We start from the raw sequence: 20,693 nt of genomic DNA, 5'->3' as shown, positions 1-20,693 counted from the left end.
GCTTGTGCCAAGAGGCCACCCTTCCAGCTTCTGCAGCTCATGGGCTATCTGGGTAAGAACAAGGCATGAACCTGACGGGGCATCTGCTTGAAACTGGCCTGTCTAGGCCCTGCCAGGCATACCTGGAAGATGCAACAAAGAAAAGGACCTCTATTGGACACCTTTCTTCTCATTTCTTTAACTACCCTATCTGAATCATTTCTTACTGATTTTAAGTATTTTTGACCTACCTCCAGGTCCAGCCAGTTACACACAATACTACCTGATTAAGGCAAATTTCTGCTTCTTCTTAGAAGGGTCAACAAACTATCTAAAGAAATAAAAACTGTCTTGGTACCCAAGCTGTGGGTCTGTTTTGTAAGTAGAGGATTTCCATATCACAATCCCTTCCAATTGTGAAGCAATCAATCAAATAAATCCCTCTGACATTTTGGGAGATAAGAAAAAATCAAGCAGATTCTTTTAGTTCAAGGAATCAACAGGAGTAAGAATGAGGAAAAAGAAAAACTATCAACAGCAAAATGACTGCCAGTTATTTCTAAGGGGCTGGATCTATTTGCTTTTTGAAAGGGACTGATCAAGAAGGAAAGGGCAACTTCTGTCCCTCACATTGTGCGCCTCTTCCCCTAAAAGGATGAGGAGGGGAGCAAAGAGAAATCTTTGGCATCATGAACTCTAACTGGAAAGCATCCAAGCATTGTTTTGAAAGCTGTTTCAATCAGACCATGCTAACTGTTTCTTACTTTTTTAGACTGCTTACTTAAAAATCAGTACATGGCAGATTGTAGGGGAGATGAGAACTACTTATCTTGATGATGAAAAGTCAAGTTCAGATAGTGGAAAGTAGTGGAACCTAGGTCTCCAGAGTCACATTCCCTATCAAATTTTATTACGTATTTTTGTCTTATAAAAATAAAAGCACATTAGAACAAAACAGGAAGTCACTCATAATGCAATCAGTATACTATACTATTATGATTTTATTCCTTCTATCATGTGCTTGTAAGTACACCCCACCCCCAACACTGTTATCATCACACTGGACTAAAAGTTCTTTGCAATACACAGGCCCTTTACATTACCATTAACACAGTCAAGGATATGTAACTTAACACTGATATGATGTGGAATACAATTTGGTATAATTTGAGCTGAATTTACTGTCTTTGCTAAGGATAAGTGCCTTCCAAGTGAATTTTGTCCCTTTTATTGAGACACAGTAAAAATGTACAACAGTACCTATTATTAGGTCTTGGACTGCAGGTTGTTCTCACAGTGTTTAAAACAGAACTCTCAAGAGGCCCTGCGATGTAACTTAACTTCAGTTTTATTTACCTACCTGGTGCATCAGGTACTTGAAGAGGAATGAAAGGATCAGATACACTTAGAAGAGGAAGGCTAGAATCCACAGTCTGCCCACCCTTCCTTTTTTCAGCTGGAGTTGGATGGAAGGGAAAGAAGGGTCAAGGAGACAGGGAAAAAAGAGAAAAGCAGAAAACATCAAGTAAATCTAGATGTATTTACCATCTATTAACCCAACTCACATTATAAAGTAAGTCTAAATTTAGAGGCAGAATAAAGAGAAATGAGTGGATATAATTCAGTGTAACAGCAAATGTATGAGATATACACTCTGGTCCTTACAGCACAGTCTGAGATGCAGTTAATGATAAAACCAGGACAGCTGTACATCTGAAATTTTTCTTCTTCCTTAGATACTGCAGTCTAGTGATCTCTTTTAGAATTCCTACAGCAATACTAGCCCTATCACACATTTTGGTAGGTAAACAAATTCTATTGTATAATCTAGAATATGCGTGTAGGTACTTCCTTTGTACCCATTTCCCTCTTGAGGTTCTTTAGGGACTGAATCCTATTCTATCACCAAATGTCTAATGTAATGCTAGGCAAACAGAGAGACAGAAACTGATTTCTTGCTTATTGCAAGGTTAGACAAGCCCTAACCTCTGGACAACCTTTACCATACTATTGGCATTCACTCTGTATTTGGCAAACTTATAGATTTACAAAAAATCTATACACCTTAAGGAATACCAGAGCTTGAAGGGATCTCAGGATTTTCTAGCACAATTTTCTTATTTTTCAGAAGAGAAAATGAAGCCCAGAAGTTAAGAGACTAACCAGAGGTCCACCAGCAGACCCATGATCAAAACACAGGTCTCCTAGTGCCTATTTTACCATGTTGTACCTTGCATTTTAATAATCAGTTTGTTTCTGAATTAAAATCTAACCTAGCCTTTTATAAAGTGGATGTACAAGAAAGTTTTAACTTTCAAATAATTATAGACTCATAGGAAGTTGCAGTACATAGGACCCTGTGAACCAGCTTCCCCCAGTGGCGAGTTCTTATAACTGTAGTTCATTGTCATTGACGCTGGTGCAATTCTGTTGCACCTCTATCCCATTGATACAAGTTTTCACATGTATTGTGTGTATGGGTGTGTATATATATAGTTCCTTGCAATTTGATTCTATGTATAAATTAGTCTAAGTACCACAACAATGATACACAACTGTTCTATCAAACAAAAATCTTCCCTGTACTCCACTATAGCCACATCCACTCCTTACTCTTCTCCTAATCTAATTTTGTCATTTTGAGAATATCATTAAAGTGGGCTATTTCTAAAAAAGAGGTACAAGGTCAAGTTTTAATCATCTGCCCGTTTCTCCTCTAATGTATGGACATAGTTTAGTAACATTTTTGCAGCTTTTACCATAAAAATGTTGATGATAACCCTTGTGTCATCCTCCCCAACTCACTGCCACATTTCCTGCTTAGCTCCTCCCTTGGTTGGTTAGAAGGTTTAAAATCAGTGAACCATCTGAGCTTGATTAGAAACCTTCCAGAAAATATTGCCAACCTGCACTTCATACAAGTGGGGACATATTCATTTCTGGGACTTAGATATAATATTCTTTCACTTGTAAAGAATGAAGAGTCTTCTTCATTCACACTACAAATATGAACACAGAGAAAATACCAAATGTTCATAGAAAAATGCTGCATAAACTGAGGGAAAAAGATGTCTGTAATGTCTGCAAAAGCTTAATGTCATTGATTTATAAGATTTCTGAGATGTGTTTATGACTACAGTTACTGTGCTGGGCTGCTCAGGTACAAATCTCTACTTTGTCATTCTCCACCTGGGACATTGGGCAGGTCACTCAGGCTCTTGTGGGCTGTTGTGAGGGATCACTGGAGATAAAGCGAACAAAAGCACTTACTGCGCTTAGTGTGTAGCATGTATTCAACATATGTTCACTGTTATTACTGCCCTAATTTTACTCAAATATGTGTTTTCTAATTGTTGGGCCTTTAAAAAAACTGCCATTTACAGTCTTCAAAGTAAGCATAAAGGGGAGAAGACACAAAAATAAAAACAAAAAACAACTCTTTAAAAAAAGTTTATACAGACAAACAACAAAACATAAGATATATAATAAGTTAGAACTAGGCATTAAAACTGGAAGTGGATGGAAAATGATTAGGAAGCTTTGTCATTAACACTGACGAATCCAAGCTCCTATCCTTTGGCAGAAAGCAACTCCTTTCCTTCATTCAACAAGACTGTACTGAACCTAGCAGTGTACTAAACGCTGGGATTCAGCAATAAGAAGACTCTCCTAGAGCTATTCCACGACCCTCTTTTCCTACCCACACCATAACTGGTCATCACCGTGATGTTTTATCTCAAGGACAATGACCAGTGCTTGATACTAGTCAAACTAAATATCCAACCCTGAGCACTTTAAACCAGACCAAAATACCAATAAACTTAAAAATTCTACAGACCAGACAACAAAGCTAAAAATAAAAAATAATGCACAAAAAGTTTTAACTATTTAATATTTGAAGTATACACCTTCCAAATAACTCAAATGCCTATTTCAAAATATTAACACTGAAAACGTCATATGAAGACTTACAAGATACAGTTAAAACTTGAGTTCTTTCTTACAAGGGAAACACACAGCTATTAGAAGGCACTCTCAATAATAGTGTAATCCTCAAAAGTTGGGGTAGGGTGGGCAACTGGAGCAAGGAGACAAGGGAGTAATAAATTATGGGTGAAAAAGTCTTCCTGGAGATTACAGTCTCCCTCCCCACACTCAAGCTGGTTGAAAATCTCTCTTATATTGAGAGAAAAATTCTAAATTTTTTTTTTTAAGAATTAAAAAATTTACTATGTATTCTTTTTGAAATCAGCAAAGTGAGCCTAAAACAGGGAACTGCAATCAAAAAGATAACAGCAACAGTCAAAGAATTAGAAGACAGAAAAACAGTTCTATAGAGTTGTCTTTGAAAGATAATAAAACAGCAAATCTCTAGTTAGAGTTACCAAGAAAAAGAGAAACACAAATGCACATGATAAATCTGGTGTACACCAAGAAAATGCTACAGAAGATTTCAATGTACTCTTCCATCTTACTGAAAAATTTTTTGAAACTATAGATGATTTTCTAGGAAAATATTATTAAATTTGCCTTATTATGAGGCAGAAAACCTGAGAGAGGAAGTTCTAGAGCCAAATGTTAGGACACTAACTGTCCTAACTCTGCTACTTACTAGCTATGCGACTCGGAAAGAGACTAGCCTGTACTCAGTCACCTCAACCATAACAGATATGCAGATGGTATGGCAACCCTCGAGGGTTGTCGAGAGAGTCCGATGAGATAACACTTATATAGGACAAATGACAAACTGGTGGGAATGCCTACAATATATGACACATGAAGCACTCTTACATATTAATAAAAACAAAACAAACACAGAACAACAACAAAAAAAGGACACGAACAACACAAATCCCAAAAGTAATACAAATGGCCAGTAAACAGTATCCTCTATCTAAAACCTCTAAGCTGGTCTGGGTGGGAAAATGACGTGAAAATTACTTTCATCTATTGTTAATTGAAATAAAATTTGAATAGCATTCTTGGAAAGTGATTTGGAAATAGGTACCATAAAGCCTTTTTTTTTTCCTTTGGTTTTGTTTTGTTTTGTTTCCATAAAGCCTTAAACACATATATATCTGTTGATTTAGCAAATAATCTCCTACAAGTTACCTTAAGGAAATGGTAAAGGATATACATAAAAACTTAGCTTCAGGAATGTTTATGTGGTGAAAATTAGTAACAACCTAGGTATTCGTCAGGAGAAGGAAATGGCAACCCACTCCAGTATTCTTGCCTGGAGAACCCTGTGGACAGAGGAGCCTGGTTGGCTGCTGTCCACAGGGTCACATAGAGTTGGACACGACTGAAGTGACTTAGCATGCATGCATGCATTGGAGAAGGAAATGGCAACCCACTCCAGTATTCTTGCCTGGAGAATCCCAGGGACGGGGGAGCCTGCTGGGCTGCCGTCTATGGGGTCGCACAGAGTTGGACACAACTGATGTGACTGAGCAGCAGCAGCAGCAGCAAGTATTCGTCAAAAGTGATGTTAAATACAATGCTATTATTCTTCCATTAAACATCGTGTTGTAGACTAATATTTATCAACATGGAAAACTAATTCCCATACAATGTACATAAAATGAATAACTAACTGGGCAACAGAAAGCTCCTCCATAGCAATAACTACCTCTGTCGTTACAGAGGCCATATTATCACAATGCGACTAAAATGTATCTTAAGTAACTTTAGGGTAAAGAAATCAAAACTTAAATTTAAAAACATCCAGAAAACAAGAATAAGAGAGCTGCTGCTGCTGCTGCTGCTGTGTCACTTCAGTTGTGTCCGACTCTGTGCGACCCCACAGACAGCAGCCACCAGGCTCCCCCATCCCTGCGATTCTCCAGGCAAGAACACTGGAGTGAGGTGCCACTGCCTTCTCCAATGCACGAAAGTGAAAAGTGAAAGTGAAGTCGCTCAGTTGTGCCTGACTCTTAGCGACCCCATGGACTGCAGCCTGCCAGGCTCCTCCATCCACGGGATTTTCCAGGCAAGAGTACTCATTACATATTAAATATTGTGGAATGACAGCCAAAGTTCTAATAAATAAATTTATGAGGTTAGAAAAACTACTAACACACATAAAGAAAGCAGGAAGAAAGAATATAAAGAGTTAAAAGCAGTAATTAATCAATATAATTCAAAAGATCAATTCTGAAGGATCAGATTCCACATCCTACAAAGAACATAGTCAAAACCTCACATCCATTGCTGAGGAATTTATAACAGTAAAATGTTAACATAAAATTAATGTTTAAGAAAGAGGTACTTGGTTAAATATACTAGGATATATCCATAAAAAAGGAATTTTATGTAGACAATTTAAAAGTTACATTTGAGGAGTTTCTTTAATGATATAAGGGGGGAAATGCTAAATTTTTAAAGTAAAAATCAGGCTTTAAAATGTGACTATAAAAATGTATGTTGGAGTCATAAACTGAGGGTGAAAATTGTGTACAAAACAGTGGACACTTGTGTGTTCATAAAGAAGAAGATCCATAACTTTCCTCAGATTCTCAAAAGATCTCTGTGACCCTAAAAGGATTAAATGCTACTAGCTAGATGGCATCACTGACTCAATGGACTTGAGTCTGAGTGAAGTCCGGGAGTTGGTGATGGACAGGGAGGCCTGGCGTGCTGCGATTCATGGGGCCGCAAAGAGTCGGACACGACCAAGCGACTGAACTGAACTGAACAGACATCAAAATGGTATCCAAAATGGTATTTCTTGTGTTAATTTCTTGGGGATGTGATCATGGGGCTTTTAACTTTCTTCTCTATGCTTTCCTATAAATTACTAAATAAAATATATTGTTTATTAATAAAAGGGAAAATTAGGTTTTTATTATTACTTCAAGATTTTTTAAAAGTCTCATTTAAAAAGACCTCTCTCCCTCTCCAGAAGCACAGACACACATGCACAAAAATCAGCATAAGCAGAATCTCAGATACAGGACAGAACATCTAATTCTTAGAATCCTCCAAGTCATTCCAAAGAACCTAAGCAATTACAAGACAGTAACAGAGTGATGTTTCTGAAATTTAGAAATATTTGCTTAAAAATATGTCTATGGACTTGAGAGAACAAATCCTGTATATTACTGCCAGATCATTCTGACAATCTAGTTCAAAGTAACTCTAGATCATTTTTCAATCCCCATCTTTTTTTAGCAAATCTTTTGAAGGAAGGAAAATACGTTAGCCCCAGGATCTGGGGCTCGCTGGCATGCTAGGGTCATCTGTGGACTGGAAACCAGTAGTGGAAGGTGACGACAGTGAAGTCTCGAGTTACAGGCGTCTGCCATACTAACCAGTTCCAGCGGAAAATGAGGGAGCAGCAAAAGCATCACCTTGGGTTGGTTGAAAGCCTGGGATCAAACTCTCAGCAGAGCCTCCAAGCTTCTCAGGATATTTGCCTGGAGGGACAAAACACCACTCAGTTCATCCCAGGAGAATCCCATGATGCACACCCAGGCAGGAGGTGAAGGGCATCCAAACTGACATCTACTCTTGACTACTTGACTATTTTTACCGCAGAAAGGCAACACCTTGACTATTCTAGGTCCTTATCTAGCCACTGCAGTAACTGAGAAACAGCTGAGGAAAGAAAGGAAGTCTAAAGCCCTAAAGCTTGAGCATATTACTCACAGCAGAATGCCTTCAGCCTTCACACTGAGTCCATTTATCTCTACATAATTCTAATGAGTGTGATGATCTGTTTTCCACATTAGAAGCAGTTAGGAGAGCGAGTGAGAAGAAAGATGGCAGTAGTGAGATGCTATGAGGAATGGGCATAGTGACAACAGCTTAATGTAAAAGCCAACAGCCGAATAACAAGAAGAGTGACAGGAAATTATTAAAAAATAGAGACAAGGAAAAAAAAGGGCAAGAAAGCATATGGATTTTGTTGTTGCTTAGTCGCTAAGTCGTGTTCAAGTCTTTTCGACCTCATGGACTGTAGCTCGCCAGGCTCCTCTGTCCATGGAATTTTCCAGGCAAGAATACTGGAGTGGGTTGCCACTTCCTTCTCCAGGGAATCTTCCCAACCCGGAGATCGAACCTGTATCTCCTGCACTGGCAGGCAGATTCTTGAGCACCGAGCCACCAGGGAAGCCTATACATATTTTAAATGATGTCCACAAAATAATGAAGCTAAAATGTTTGGTCCAAGCTCTTATCATTCACTCCATTCTGATCATTCTTTTAGCCTGTGCTTTTGTTGACAATGAGGTACCTTTTTTTGAACTGTATCATACTGTAGAATTTTCCCCAGGGTATATACTGTTGTTTTTTGAAGAGAGAGAGAGAGAGAGAGAGAGAGAGAGAGAGAGAGAGTGTGCATGTGTGTGTGTGTGTAGGCATCCTGCCTTTCAAATTAGCTGGTGGATTTGAGGGTGGAAACGGTACCTTCTACTTATTTGATCTCCTCGCCATGGTTAGTCAACAGGAGCAGAGAATTCTGATCACAAAGATTCAGTGAGGCCACACTCTCAGGGTGAGCAGTTATGATCCTCTGGGATAATACACCCACTTAGGACAAAGTGCCATTACACACCTCCAAAGAGTAAATGTGCTTGACATCATACTGATCTCTGCTACCAAACCTGTCCTAAATGTTTCCGACTCTCCCTGCTGCCCCCACAACATGACCAGGATTTCCTGAGGACAAAAAGACTTCAGTGCTCTGGTGAAAATATAAACTGATTTGCACACATACTTCCAAGTCAAGTCTTGGGTCCAAGCCTACATTTTCACAGGCATATCCCTGTAGAATTAAGGTTCAGTACCCTCAAAAAGATACTGATTACTCACCTTCCCCCAGCTTGGCAAAGTCCTTGTTTAGCAGTTCTTCAGCTGTGAGTTTGGAGAAATTGTCGTCATCAAAGGGATTCCACGTAGAACCTTCTGAAGGATTATAAACATTTTGCTGGGAGGCCCGAGGGGAGCCTGAAGGAGTGGTGGTTGCAGACCTAGGTAGGTTCCCACCCCCACGAAATAAAAAGACACATGAAGGTTGAAAAGGGTCAATCTATTCTTCTTGTTTCAAGATCAAATTATTTTCTAAGTCAAACCAGTATCTTCCACAGTATTTTTCTAACAGGTCTTCCCGAGGCAATGGCAGTTTCCACAGATGCCCTTTCCACTGTGTGAAACAAACATCTCTCTTTATTTTGTGATTCACTATCTCTTAATACTTCTTTAATCTCTCGCTTATTAGATTTTTGGCTTCATCTGTGAGTTTTTTCATTCAGGATCCCAAACCAACCTGTTGCTGGGCTCGTGCATCCTGTGCTGACCACTGTAACATTCACAACTGGTCCCAGAGGGGCTGAGGCCTATTCTGGTGGCCTCACATCTGTAAGGGTCCTGCATCAGTGGACACCATCACAGTTAAAGAGCAATAGGGACAGTTACCACCATCCTGGGCTCCTGCGTATCATTACCTAATTTCCTCTAAAGTCTCTCTTGATGCCCTTTACATTTAGCTAATGACTTAAAGATTTTTAACTTTAGTACATGGTTCCAAGAAAGTGGAGAAGGCAGTGGCAACCCACTCCAGTATTCTTGCCTGGAGAATCCCAGGGATGGGGGAGCCTGGCGGGCTGCCGTCTATGGGGTCGCACAGAGTCAGACACGACTGAAGCAACTTAGCAGCAGCAGCAGCAATGACTTAAAGATTTTTAACTTTAGTACATGGTTTCAAGAAAGTTGACGGTTTGACATTGCATTTATGCAACAAACACTCATTGCGATCTACTTGATGTCAGGCACAGAACCTGTCACCAGATTAACTAAGCTTGGTTAAACCATGGTGCTTGTTATGGACGAACCTACAGGCCAGGTCAGCTAGATACACAAACAAATAAGAATATAGTGTGATACATGCTCAAAAGACAGTTCAGACAAAATTATATATGGTACCAGAGGAAGGGTCAAAGAAAAAATAACCGAGTACATGGATCTTAATGAACAGACAAGCATTTCCTAAGTGGACCAGAATGAGAGTGGCAGTTCTACCAGTGTGATACAATAGGCTTTGATCTGTTAGCCAGTCAGTTCAGATATTATTCCACAGAAAATGGGGAGTCAAGAAAATGTTATTGGTATGGAGAGATTTGGTCAGATCAAGAATTTAGAAAACACTCTATACGGTATGGGATGGATGACAGACTGAAACAGTGAGGCAAGTAAAAAATTATTTTTTAAGATCAGTCTGATCTATGCACTACAGGAAAATTCAGTTTCTTATTAAACCCAGACACGCACCCCTATACATACAGCTATACACAATTATGTACATAGCAAAAATTATACAGCAATGGCCCCCCAGCAGCCCTTGCCCACAGAAGCAATACATACTTGGACTTATTGAGACTGGCCTCAGCTGCAGCTGCTTGGAGCAGCTGGGTTGATTTGCTGGCAGGGACCCCAAAGACTGCGCTGTGGGTCACATCGCTGAGAATTCGCCTGTGCCCAGCACGCTGGGCCTTGGGGGATGATGGAGGAGTGAGAGATCCAAGTTTCTGCCCCTGGATGGTAGGAGGTGGGGTTGTCTGAACCTTCGGCTGTTGTCTTACTGGGGCCTGAATCTGCTAGGAAGAGAGATGAAAGTGTTCAAGAAAGGGGGGAGGGGTGGGGGAGGCAAGGAAAAACAAGCAAGCAGACAAGTATAACCAAAAAAAATGCCATGTGAGAGCTAACATATGGCTCAAATGGCACAGTCTCAGTAACACCCAGATTGTCTAGGCTTCCTTGACAGTCTGAGACGCAGCCTTGAACCTGATACCAACAGAGTACTTACCCAGTGCTTATATATACATTTCAGTCTTCATCAGCAATAATAAACGAGGTAACCATACGCAGGTTGACCCAAAGACTGCAGAAGTCATTCCTAGGTCTAAAGATCTAGAAAGTTTCCTAAAGGACAACTTTCTGCTTTCAAAATTTGTTCAGAATGCCTCCAAAGGGTAGGCTTCAAGCATTCCACTACCAGAGTCACAAGCCAACAAAGGCTCACCTCCAGCTAAAACACGTTTGATCTGAATGAGTTCTGCTAAGAGATCCCTGACTTTCTGACAGAACACAGACTACTAGTTAGAAATAAGTGAGACAGAATTTCACTGTGATTAAGAAATGGCAGTTCTTTTTTGCTTTTGCTGTTAACACTCTGTTTCATTGATAGGATGGGTCTTACAGGATTCTGTTTCTGCAGTGACCTCTGAGAAAATATAAGCATGGGGGCAGTTGGATTAATCTGTTACAACCTTCATTTTGGAAACAGCACCAAAGAACAAGGTAGAGGATACAATAAGAAAAAAATTTTAAAGCCCTTGATGATGACTGACCTAATAATATGAGACATGGGCCTTTTTAAGAAGGAAGGCAGGATGCACTGTCACCACAGAAAAACAAACTAGAGGGAACATCCTTGTTCCCATGTGGCGAGTTTTTAAGCATAAGCCATGATCTACAAAGTTCCATGTCAAGGAAAATGATCAAATTAAAAAGGTTAAGATTAGTTTAGTCGCTCAGTCGAGTCCAACTCTTTGCAACCCCATGGACTGTAGTCTACCAGGCTCCTCTGTCCATGGGATTTTCCAGGCAAGAACACTGGAGTGGGTCGCCATTTCCTTCTCCAGAGGATCTTCCCGACCCAGGGATCGAACTCAGGTCTCCCACATTGTAGGCTTTACCGTCTGAGCCACCAGGGAAGTCTGAGGAACACCTAATCCTTTTCTTCCTGTTAATCCACAGATAAAGGAATTTAAGACTATTCAATGCCTCAGGGGCTGAACTATCCCTTCCCTCCAGTCTCTCATCTCAGATTGGAGCTGTCCCTCCATGCTGCAGGTCAGCTACTACATTCTATGTCTTCAAAGGTTGGCCCTGGGAGAGATTCCAGAAACTAGTGTCCAGCTACTTGGGTCAGGATGCTGATAGCCTGGGGGTTTCTGTCCTTATACTGACTCAGGCTTTAATTTTACTGAGGCAAGCTATGTGCATGTTAAAGAGTACACAACCACTTGCCAACTGAATGAATGAAATAATATAAGGTTCTAATGTTGATCAAATTAAGGTCAGAGGGTAAAGCAGCTGACAGCATCTTTGAGGGAGAAGCAAAGTGCTCTGTGAAGCAGCCCAGAGCTCCAGCTCCACAACTTCCTCAGGGCTCCAGGAAGCAACAGCCAACCTAACTAAAGCCAGTTCCCGCAGGGACGAGAAGGGATTTAAAGACAGAATTAGACTTGCTTATTTCTTGGAGTTTAGGACATTCATTACTCTGAAAAGGGTACTTAACTGTTGAGGCCCTTTATTTTGAAGAGTCCAAAATACTGAGAGAACATTTTCCTTTCTTCTCGCCTATTATCTGTATGCACACACTGGAGAACACGTGGTTCTGTCATGACACCTTATCCTATCACAGCTACCAATTCAAAGTGGCTGCCACCCATCCCACAACAGCCTTATCGAGCAGTTTTATTTCCAATCAGAATCTCAAACTGAAGACTCAAGAGGAATCTTAAGACAGCATGGATTCCAACTCCCTTGTTTTAGAGATGATAAGACCAAAGCCCCCTGAGGTTAAGTGTTTGCTCAAGGTCACAGGGTCAATTGAGGGCAGAATCCATGTCTATAACTCAGGACTCTCTTTTTTGCACAATGATGCTTCCTCATCCAAAAATGAGATTATGAAGGAGGAGGAGGGAGACACATAACACAGGGGGAGAGAAGCAAGGTAGACTCAAGATGTCTATCTTGCCAAAGATTTTTTAAAAAGCAAAATACGTAACTATGAAAGAAGTATAATCACATCAAGAAATATAAGAATATAGACAAGGGGAGAAAAACCACCTCAACTTCCTCTCCACTACTCTAGTACAATTGTTCTTATCTTTTATTTGGTATCTTATATTTATGTCTATTTCAAGGGCATACTCTTCCTGTAATTTCATCTCTCCTTTAGCATCACCCCATGAACATTTCCATACTGTTGTACAGACTTTTATAACCGTGACTTTTAATGACTGCATAGTTAGGTCGTTGGAATGAGGAATGCTGCTTCCATGCCTGTGTTGATCATTAAGACTGCAGTAAACCCCTGTGGGATACGGCCACATCCCTGCTGTGAAAGGGCTGGGATTACATTCACTCACTTGCCTCTATAGGTAAGTCCTATGAAGTCATGGGAGGAAGGGAAGGGTCAAGGCCGGGAAACTCTCTGGCACCTGGCTGAAGCCCATTCTGCTCTTGTCCCCTTTCCGTATTCTTAACCAACTACCCCTGAACAAAGTGCTCAAGTATTTTTTCATTCAAAGAACATGAAGAAGGATCATAGTTCATTCCCAGGAAAGCAGATATTTTGGCCAGGGTCAGCAGAGAGGGCTCCTGTGAGAAGTGTATAGTCAGTGGCAGCTCTGTCATGACGCTGCATGAGCACTGCTGTTACCCTCGAACATAGATCAGGATTCTTCGATTCTTGCCCCATCTCTGCTGCTGTCAGTCTGTGTATCTCGGGTGATTCTAGCCTGGGCCTCAGTTTCCAATTCCGTTAGAGGAGGACCGGATGAGACAAAATCTCAGCTACATGATACGATAACTTTTTAAAAACTCTTTTTCCATTAGCAAAGGAACTCTGTTACTTGTTAAAAATACAGAGAATGGTTGTCTACCACACGCCCGCAGGAAGATTGAGCTATTTCAGAAATGAAGGTGTAAAGACACTGAGCACGCATTTAGCTGAGACTCAGAGAAGACAATCTATTTAGGGCGCTGCTTACTTTTGCAGGGGTGTAGGTTTTCTGGTTTGATATCAGTGACAAAACTCGATTAGAAATCAATCCTTAGAAAGACAGTTTCTTACTTTTCCTTATTCCTCTGTTGGTTGGACTTGCCCGAGAATGATAATAGCTGTGATACTCTATCAACTGGGGATGTAAAATGGCCTTTTCCATCACTATAAAGTTTTCTATTTCTGTCACTCTGTGAGCACAGAATTAAGAGCACTCATTAAAAGCCAAATGTGCCTGAGGATATACCCGTGGAGGTGAATCAGAAGAGCGTGTAGAGGTCCTGATTCTAAACTCAACCAACATCTAGAAGTGAACATGCCCAATTTCGAAACTGACAAGATGGCTCAAATAATAGTCAGATGCTCTGGTGCCCAGAGGGGCATCAGGCCACAGCAAATGGTCTCAGCAAGCAGGCTCTTGAAGGTACTGCATACTTATATGAAGTGGCCAGTAATGTCATTCAAGACAAAGAATAAGCACAACTCGGTCAGAACTCAGGGTAAAGGTGGGGCCCACATGAACCTTCCGAGACTGGCAAGGCCCCAGTGGTCACACTGCCCTCTGAAGACAGGAAAGGGAGTCACTCTAATTCTACTTTGGTCTCTGACTGCTCGACCCTGGCACCAGTAGACACAAAGGACACAAAGGACAGCTCTTCCCATTGGCCTAATATTAGGGTGAGAAAGGAGAAAGTTTGTCTTCTATTAATCCCACATTCCTAATTTATCCCTCTCGCCTCCTTTCCCCTTTGATAACCATAAGTTTGTTTTCCATGTCTGTGAGTTTATTTATGTCCTATAAACAAGTTCACTTGTCCATCAGCAACTTAGAATCATTTTTCTAAAACCTTAAGCTTCTATAGAATACTTCATCCTTTTCTTGGATACCCTGGGAAAAGATCCAATATTTTAACCACCAGGGTGGGGAACAGCCAAGCCTTGGTCCAGCAGCTCCCTCACCAGCTGCTGCCGCCTCTTGCCCACCCTTTCCCCAGCCCTCACTGTGGGCTCCTCTTCTGGCTGACTCTCACCGCTGGCTCCTGGGCAGGGGCTGGCGAGGCTGCTGTGGCCGGCTGTGCTTGGGGCTGCGGTACAGCCGCCACTGTCGTCTTCTGCTGCAAGGCAGCCTGCTGAGTCAGCAGCTGTTGTTGATGCAGGGCTGTGGCCAGCTGCTGTTGCTGCTGCTGCTGCTGGTAGAAGTTTTGTATCAGCTGCTGTTGAGAGCTTCCTTGAGATACCACAGGGAACTGAGCGATCACTGGTTGCTGGGCTGCTGGGTGTACTGCCTGAAACTGAGTAAGGGGAAGGGGGCCAGGAAGGAGGAGGTGAGTAAAAGCCTGTTTCAGAATCATACTGCACAAAGGATGAAAATGCCTCAATAACAACTGAGACCAGCACTGGAGGCAAAGGCAAGGGTAGGCAGGCGTCTTTTGGCTTGGCCGGAAAACTCATGAGGGGAACGGCAGGGCACTGCGCTTAAACACAGCAGCACCTTACACTGCCAGGCTCCCGCCACTGCACTATCTGCCTCCTGCACTGCAGACTGGCTTCCAAGGGGTTTCTGTGCCTGGCCTGAGGGCATCCATCTGACTTACATCTTGTGACTCCACATGCTGCAGTGTAACAGAAGCTTACAAATGAACTCACGGTCACAGAAGTTATCCCTCTTATAAAGGGATTTGGAAATAGCCAGGATTAAAATTCTTCCCTACATGAACTGGACAAAGCAATGATGACACTGAAGAGAATAACCTAAATGTCAGCCCAGCTAGTAAGTCCTCTCAAGCCTTTCTGAAAATTATTTCCAAATAGCTCTCTTCATTAAATTCCACCTTTAAACATTCAGAACACTCAGTATACTCTACTGCTACTGCTAAGTCACTTCAGTCGTGTCCAACTCTGTGCGACCACATAGACGGCAGCCCACCAGGCTCCCCTGTCCCTGGGATTCTCCAGGTAAGAACACTGGAGTGGGTTTCCATTTCCTTCTCCAATGCACGAAAGTGAAAAGGGAAAGTAAAGTCGCTCAGTCGTGTCTGACCCTTAGCGACCCCATGGACTGCAGCCTACCAGGTTCCTCCATCCATGGGATTTTCCAAGCAAGAGTACTGGAGTGGGATGCCGTTGCCTTCTCTACGTATACTCTACTACTTAATGATATTTTGTCTCATACTGGCAGCATGGTTTCAAGTTATATTCTTTTGTAAACTTCCTAAGGATAGGAATGCTTCTCTACTCCCCACTGCTAAGGACTGTGTGTCAGACACAAAAACACAGCTAAACAATGGCCTACTGATGCACAAAAATCAGCATCTTAGTTTTGAAATCCCAATTATTGTTAGTTATAAAATTAACTGGGAAGATATACTGTCTGTCTACTAGGGCAAAGTTAAAAGAGTTAGCAAAAAAGGTAGATGTCAATAAATAGCTGCTTGCTTACAACAGCAAAATGCTAGAAACAACCAAATGTCTGTCAACAGGGAGTGACTGGATAAACTACATTAGATAGCCTTAGGAACACTCTCAAGTTGTAAAGAGAAATGACAAGATGCCTCTATATGTGGGACGGAAGGAACAGAATACTGCAGATTGAACTTTGAAACTATGCAAATGTTTTAAATTCTCACAAAACAAAATTAAACCAAAATTACAGAGCAACAACTAAAAAGCAAAACAAAGCAAATAAACTTGTATATCCCATTAACAGCCAAGCTCCTAGAAAATAAAACAGTTAAGAAATATTAAATAGTTTTCAGTTATCATATTGGTATCATCTTAAAAATATAAATCAATTAAGAATTATGTTAATGTTGTTAGGAATCAAGATTTCCAGATGAGACAAATACAAATATAAAAGCCAAGAAGTTAAAAATCCTGTAATTACAAATCTGCTTTAGAAACATAAATCTGAATTCATGATATACATTTTATTAAGAAAAAAACCAAATACATGCCCTAACTGTTCACTGAAAAGGTCTAAAATTAATAACCAACCTATTAGCAAGTGGATATCCCTAGCAAGGGAAATTGCTGGGAAAAAAGTGGAAGCAGTGACAGATTTTATTTTCTTGGGCTCCAAAATCAATGCCGATGGTGACTACAGCCATGAAATTAATAGACGTTTGTTCCTTAGAAGAAAAGCTATGTCAAACCTAGACAGTGTATTAAAAAGCAGAGACCCTTTGCTGACAAAGATCTATATAGTCAAACCTACGGTCTTTCCTGAAGTCATGTATGGATGAGAGAGTTGGACCATAAAGAAAGTTGAGTGCTGAAGAATTGATGCTTTCAAACCGTGGTGCTGGAGAAGATTCTTGAGAGTCATTTGAACTGCAAGGAGATCAAACCAGTCAATCCTAAAGGAAATCAACCCTGAATATTCATTGGAGGGACTGATGCTGAGGCTGAAGCTCTAATATTTTGTCCACCTTATGTGAAGAGCTGACTCATTGTAAAAGACCCTAATGCTGGGAAAGATTGAAGGCAAACGGAGAAGGGCATGACAGAGGATAAGATGGTTAGATAGCATCACCGACTCAACAGACATGAGTTTGAGCAAATTCTGGGAGATAGTGAAGAACAGGGAAGTGTGGCATGCTGCAGTCCACGGGGTTGCAAAGAATCGGACATGACTTAGTGACTGAACAACAACAACTCCCTAGCAGCAAGACTGTGGTCTCTAAATACCATTTCCATGAAAGGGAAACAGCTCTTTAGAGAAATGGCTGATTCCAGGTCAAGGGTAGAATGATTCTGGAACAGCCTGTTAAATCAAATAATAAAGGCACATTAAAGCTTACTGGAGTCAGAGCCAAAGGACCCAGGAGCCAATTTGAAGAGACTTTCACTGGCCAAACCTGGGACAGTTAGAACAAAAATTTTTTTTTTTTGGAACAAATTTTTTAACAGTAATGTACAGAAACATATCAAATATATTGGGTTGGCCAAAAAGTTCATTTGGGTTTTTCTGTAACACCCTACAGAAAAATATGAATGAACTTTTTGGCCAACCCAATATTAAGATGCATGAATTCATACTGATACTAAGAGCAAAACAAAATCTTCATTGTTCACCTTTGGATGGTACTAGGAACAAACTCATTATTCTGAAAACTGGTAAACACAGGGAAAGAGTCATGCATTTTTTTCTGCCTTTTCTGTACAAACAGTACCTCAGGATAAGCAAATACTTGATGAAAAAGTTCTTCACAGAAAAATTTCATCCCCTAAATGAAGACAAAATGCTAGAGTATTAGCACATTATAACCTCTAAGGAATTAAGGGACTCAGGAAACAAACTGAAGGCGAATATTAAGTGACTGGATCACACAAGACAACACCAAATACACTGATTGATCTTAATATTAATAAAATAGAGGACGACCAAACTTTATCTGCAATTTTGCTTTCCACAGTTTCAGTTACCCATGGTGATCAGCGATATGAAAATATTAAATGGAAAATTCCAGAAATAAGCAATCCGTAGGTTTTAAATTGCATGCTGTTCTGGACAGCTTGATGAAACCTTGCACTATCCCTTGCACCTGCCTGGGATCTCCAACCATTGGCATCATCTGCTCCAGACACCCAACCATCAGCATGGCTCCATGATCCAGGATCCCCTGAAGCATATGATCCTCCTTCCAACCCATGGTTAGAAGATCAATAGTAGCCTAAAGTTATGTCATAAAGTCCATGTCATTCACCTTACTTCACCTCATCAAGTAGACAATTTACACTGCAAGAGTATTTTGAGAGAGACTACATTCACATACTTTTTATTACAGTATAATTGCTATATTTTATTATTAGCTATTATGTTAATCTCTTAATGTGCCTAATTTATAAATTAAACATTGTCATAGGTATGCATGTATAGGAAAAAACATTATATATCAGGCTGGTACTAGCTATGGTTTTAGGCAGGTCTTGGAACATATCCCCCGCAAGTAAGGTGAGACTACTGTACGTCTCCTGATGTGATGTAACCAGAAGAATAAAGAACTATCATCCTGAAGCAAATATTGAGAGGCCTCAAGAAATTACCAGTTTACACAGGCAGTGGTGGGACATATTAAACAGCATCATGGGGATGCTATCCATCAAATTCAGGATGTGGGAAATTCCACAGGACAAATGACCCAGGTTCTTAAAAAAAAAAAAAAAAGTGGCAAAGAAAGAAAAAAAAAAGAGGAGAAAGGCACCTATGGATAAAAGGGGACATAAAAATATATCATTAAAAAACATGAAAAAATATACAATTTAAATTAAGACACATCAGAACGAATTAAACACCACTGGATGTCAAGATATAGCTGGTTTTTTGGTTCAGTTTGAGAATGGTGTCACATCAGGAAACAAGAATCAAAAGAGAGTCCTGAAAAACCAGCCCTCTTGCTGAGGCTCCTCAATGAGGTGCAGAATTCCCCATGGCCTGAGAAGGAGAGGGGGAGAGGTGTGAGCGATGCGGTGAGGGCTCCACTGTATCAGGCTTCAGTGTCTACCTGTGTGTGACAACTGTGTGTCACGGCTCTGTCTTCCCAGGGCTTCTCATTGCACCTAGTGGACCTTGTCACAGATCAAAGTGTGGGTCAGATTTACCACCTTACCTGCGGAGCCTGGGCCTGCTGCTGCGGCTGCTGGTAGAACGTGCCCACTGGCTGCTGTGCAGATGGCGCTGTCTGCTGCTGCTGCTGCTGCTGCTGCTGCTGCTGCTTGAGGAAGAGTTGCTGCTGGTGCTGGGGTGTGGCCTGGGCCTGGGTGGGCAGAGCCTGGGCTGGTGTGGAAGGCGGCTGCTGTGAGGTGGGAGGAGCCTGAGGCTGCTTGGGCTGAGACTGTGGTAGCGGTTGACTGGGTGGGGGCTGCGTTTTTGGTTGAGGAACACTGGCTAAAAGACCAGGCTGATTGCTGGATCCTGCAAAGAGAATAAACTCCATATAAGGGCTCAAAACTGTTCGAAACTCTTGCCAAAGCAATAAAGAGGAGGTGATCCGTGGACAGATAATCCCAAGACCCATGGGCTCCTCACTGTTCTTGCACCTGGAAGTCTCTTTCTTCTTCTTGCCAAACCACGTGCTTCATATTTATCAAAACATGGTTCATTAACAGGGTTCAAGACCTGTCTCCCGAAAGTCCTCCCTATTCGCCGTCCCATTTAGTTAATCACTCCTTTAGTCAGCACCCCGAAAATCTACATACTCAACTGGCCTTTGATGTTACCATACATAAACACAATCTTTGTCAGCCTGCTGCAGGACAAAAGCATTCTTTGCTGGTTTACATGTATGTTTTACAACCCCAGTCTGGATGTCTGATTGTTAGTAAACGGCCACCAAATTCATCAAAAGCAGCTTTCTGGAGAGTGATGGCTGTGTTCAGTTACTTATAATTTGGATCAATCCTCTTCACAAAAATAAACTCAGTCAGCTCATTAGAAACAGAATGTCAAAACATGAAGAGGTGCCATTAAAGAAATAATTCGTCTGTGTCAAAAAAAAAATGTGTGTTTTTTTAAAAAATATGAAGTACATGAAATAGAGAGGTAGGTATGGGATGAATGGACCACGGGCTTCCCAGGTGGTGCTAGTAGTAAAGAACCCACCTGCCAATACAGGAGATGTAAGATGGCTCAATCCCATAAAATCAGGGCCAAGACTAGAAAAAGTAGAGATAACAGGCTTCAGTGGCCTTGGAGATCCACTGTAGAACTCAGTGAGAGCCTTCTCTTTTGCTGGTCACTTAATGTACAATTTCAATGGCAGCTCACCTCTTGTTCCTCAACGAAAACCTTTATTCCTTTTTTTTTTTTAATTATTTTTTGATGTGAACTATTTTTAAAGTCTTTATTGAATTTGTTATAATATTTTTACTGTTTTATGTTTTGGATTTTTGGCTGCAAGGCATATAGAATCTTAGCTCCCTG

At 41.0% G+C, this 20,693-nt stretch overlaps 1 protein-coding gene across 23 annotated transcripts in view; it reads right to left on the bottom strand.

The window, feature by feature from the left end:
- The window catches only part of AAK1 (AP2 associated kinase 1), a 171,253-nt gene that overhangs the window by 34,602 nt on the left and 115,958 nt on the right, over nt 1-20,693 (bottom strand). For 9 of the 23 annotated variants that reach the window (XM_027966663.2, XM_060412006.1, XM_060412009.1 and 6 more), the window contains exons 12-17: nt 19,381-19,685; nt 14,803-15,063; nt 10,342-10,574; nt 8,794-8,951; nt 7,293-7,397; nt 1,340-1,435 (exon numbers count right to left, since the gene is read on the bottom strand). In XM_027966663.2, coding sequence (XP_027822464.1) covers nt 1,340-1,435; nt 7,293-7,397; nt 8,794-8,951; nt 10,342-10,574; nt 14,803-15,063; nt 19,381-19,685 — 1,158 coding nt within the window. The remainder of the gene's footprint in view (nt 1-1,339; nt 1,436-7,292; nt 7,398-8,793; nt 8,952-10,341; nt 10,575-14,802; nt 15,064-19,380; nt 19,686-20,693) is intronic. The other 14 variants (XM_060412004.1, XM_060412007.1, XM_060412012.1 and 11 more) reach the window with 7 other exon arrangements.

The sequence above is a fragment of the Ovis aries genome, chromosome 3, assembly GCF_016772045.2.
Source record: "Ovis aries strain OAR_USU_Benz2616 breed Rambouillet chromosome 3, ARS-UI_Ramb_v3.0, whole genome shotgun sequence".
Lineage (NCBI taxonomy): Eukaryota > Metazoa > Chordata > Mammalia > Artiodactyla > Bovidae > Ovis > Ovis aries.
This window is presented reverse-complemented; position numbering and strand designations above follow the sequence as displayed.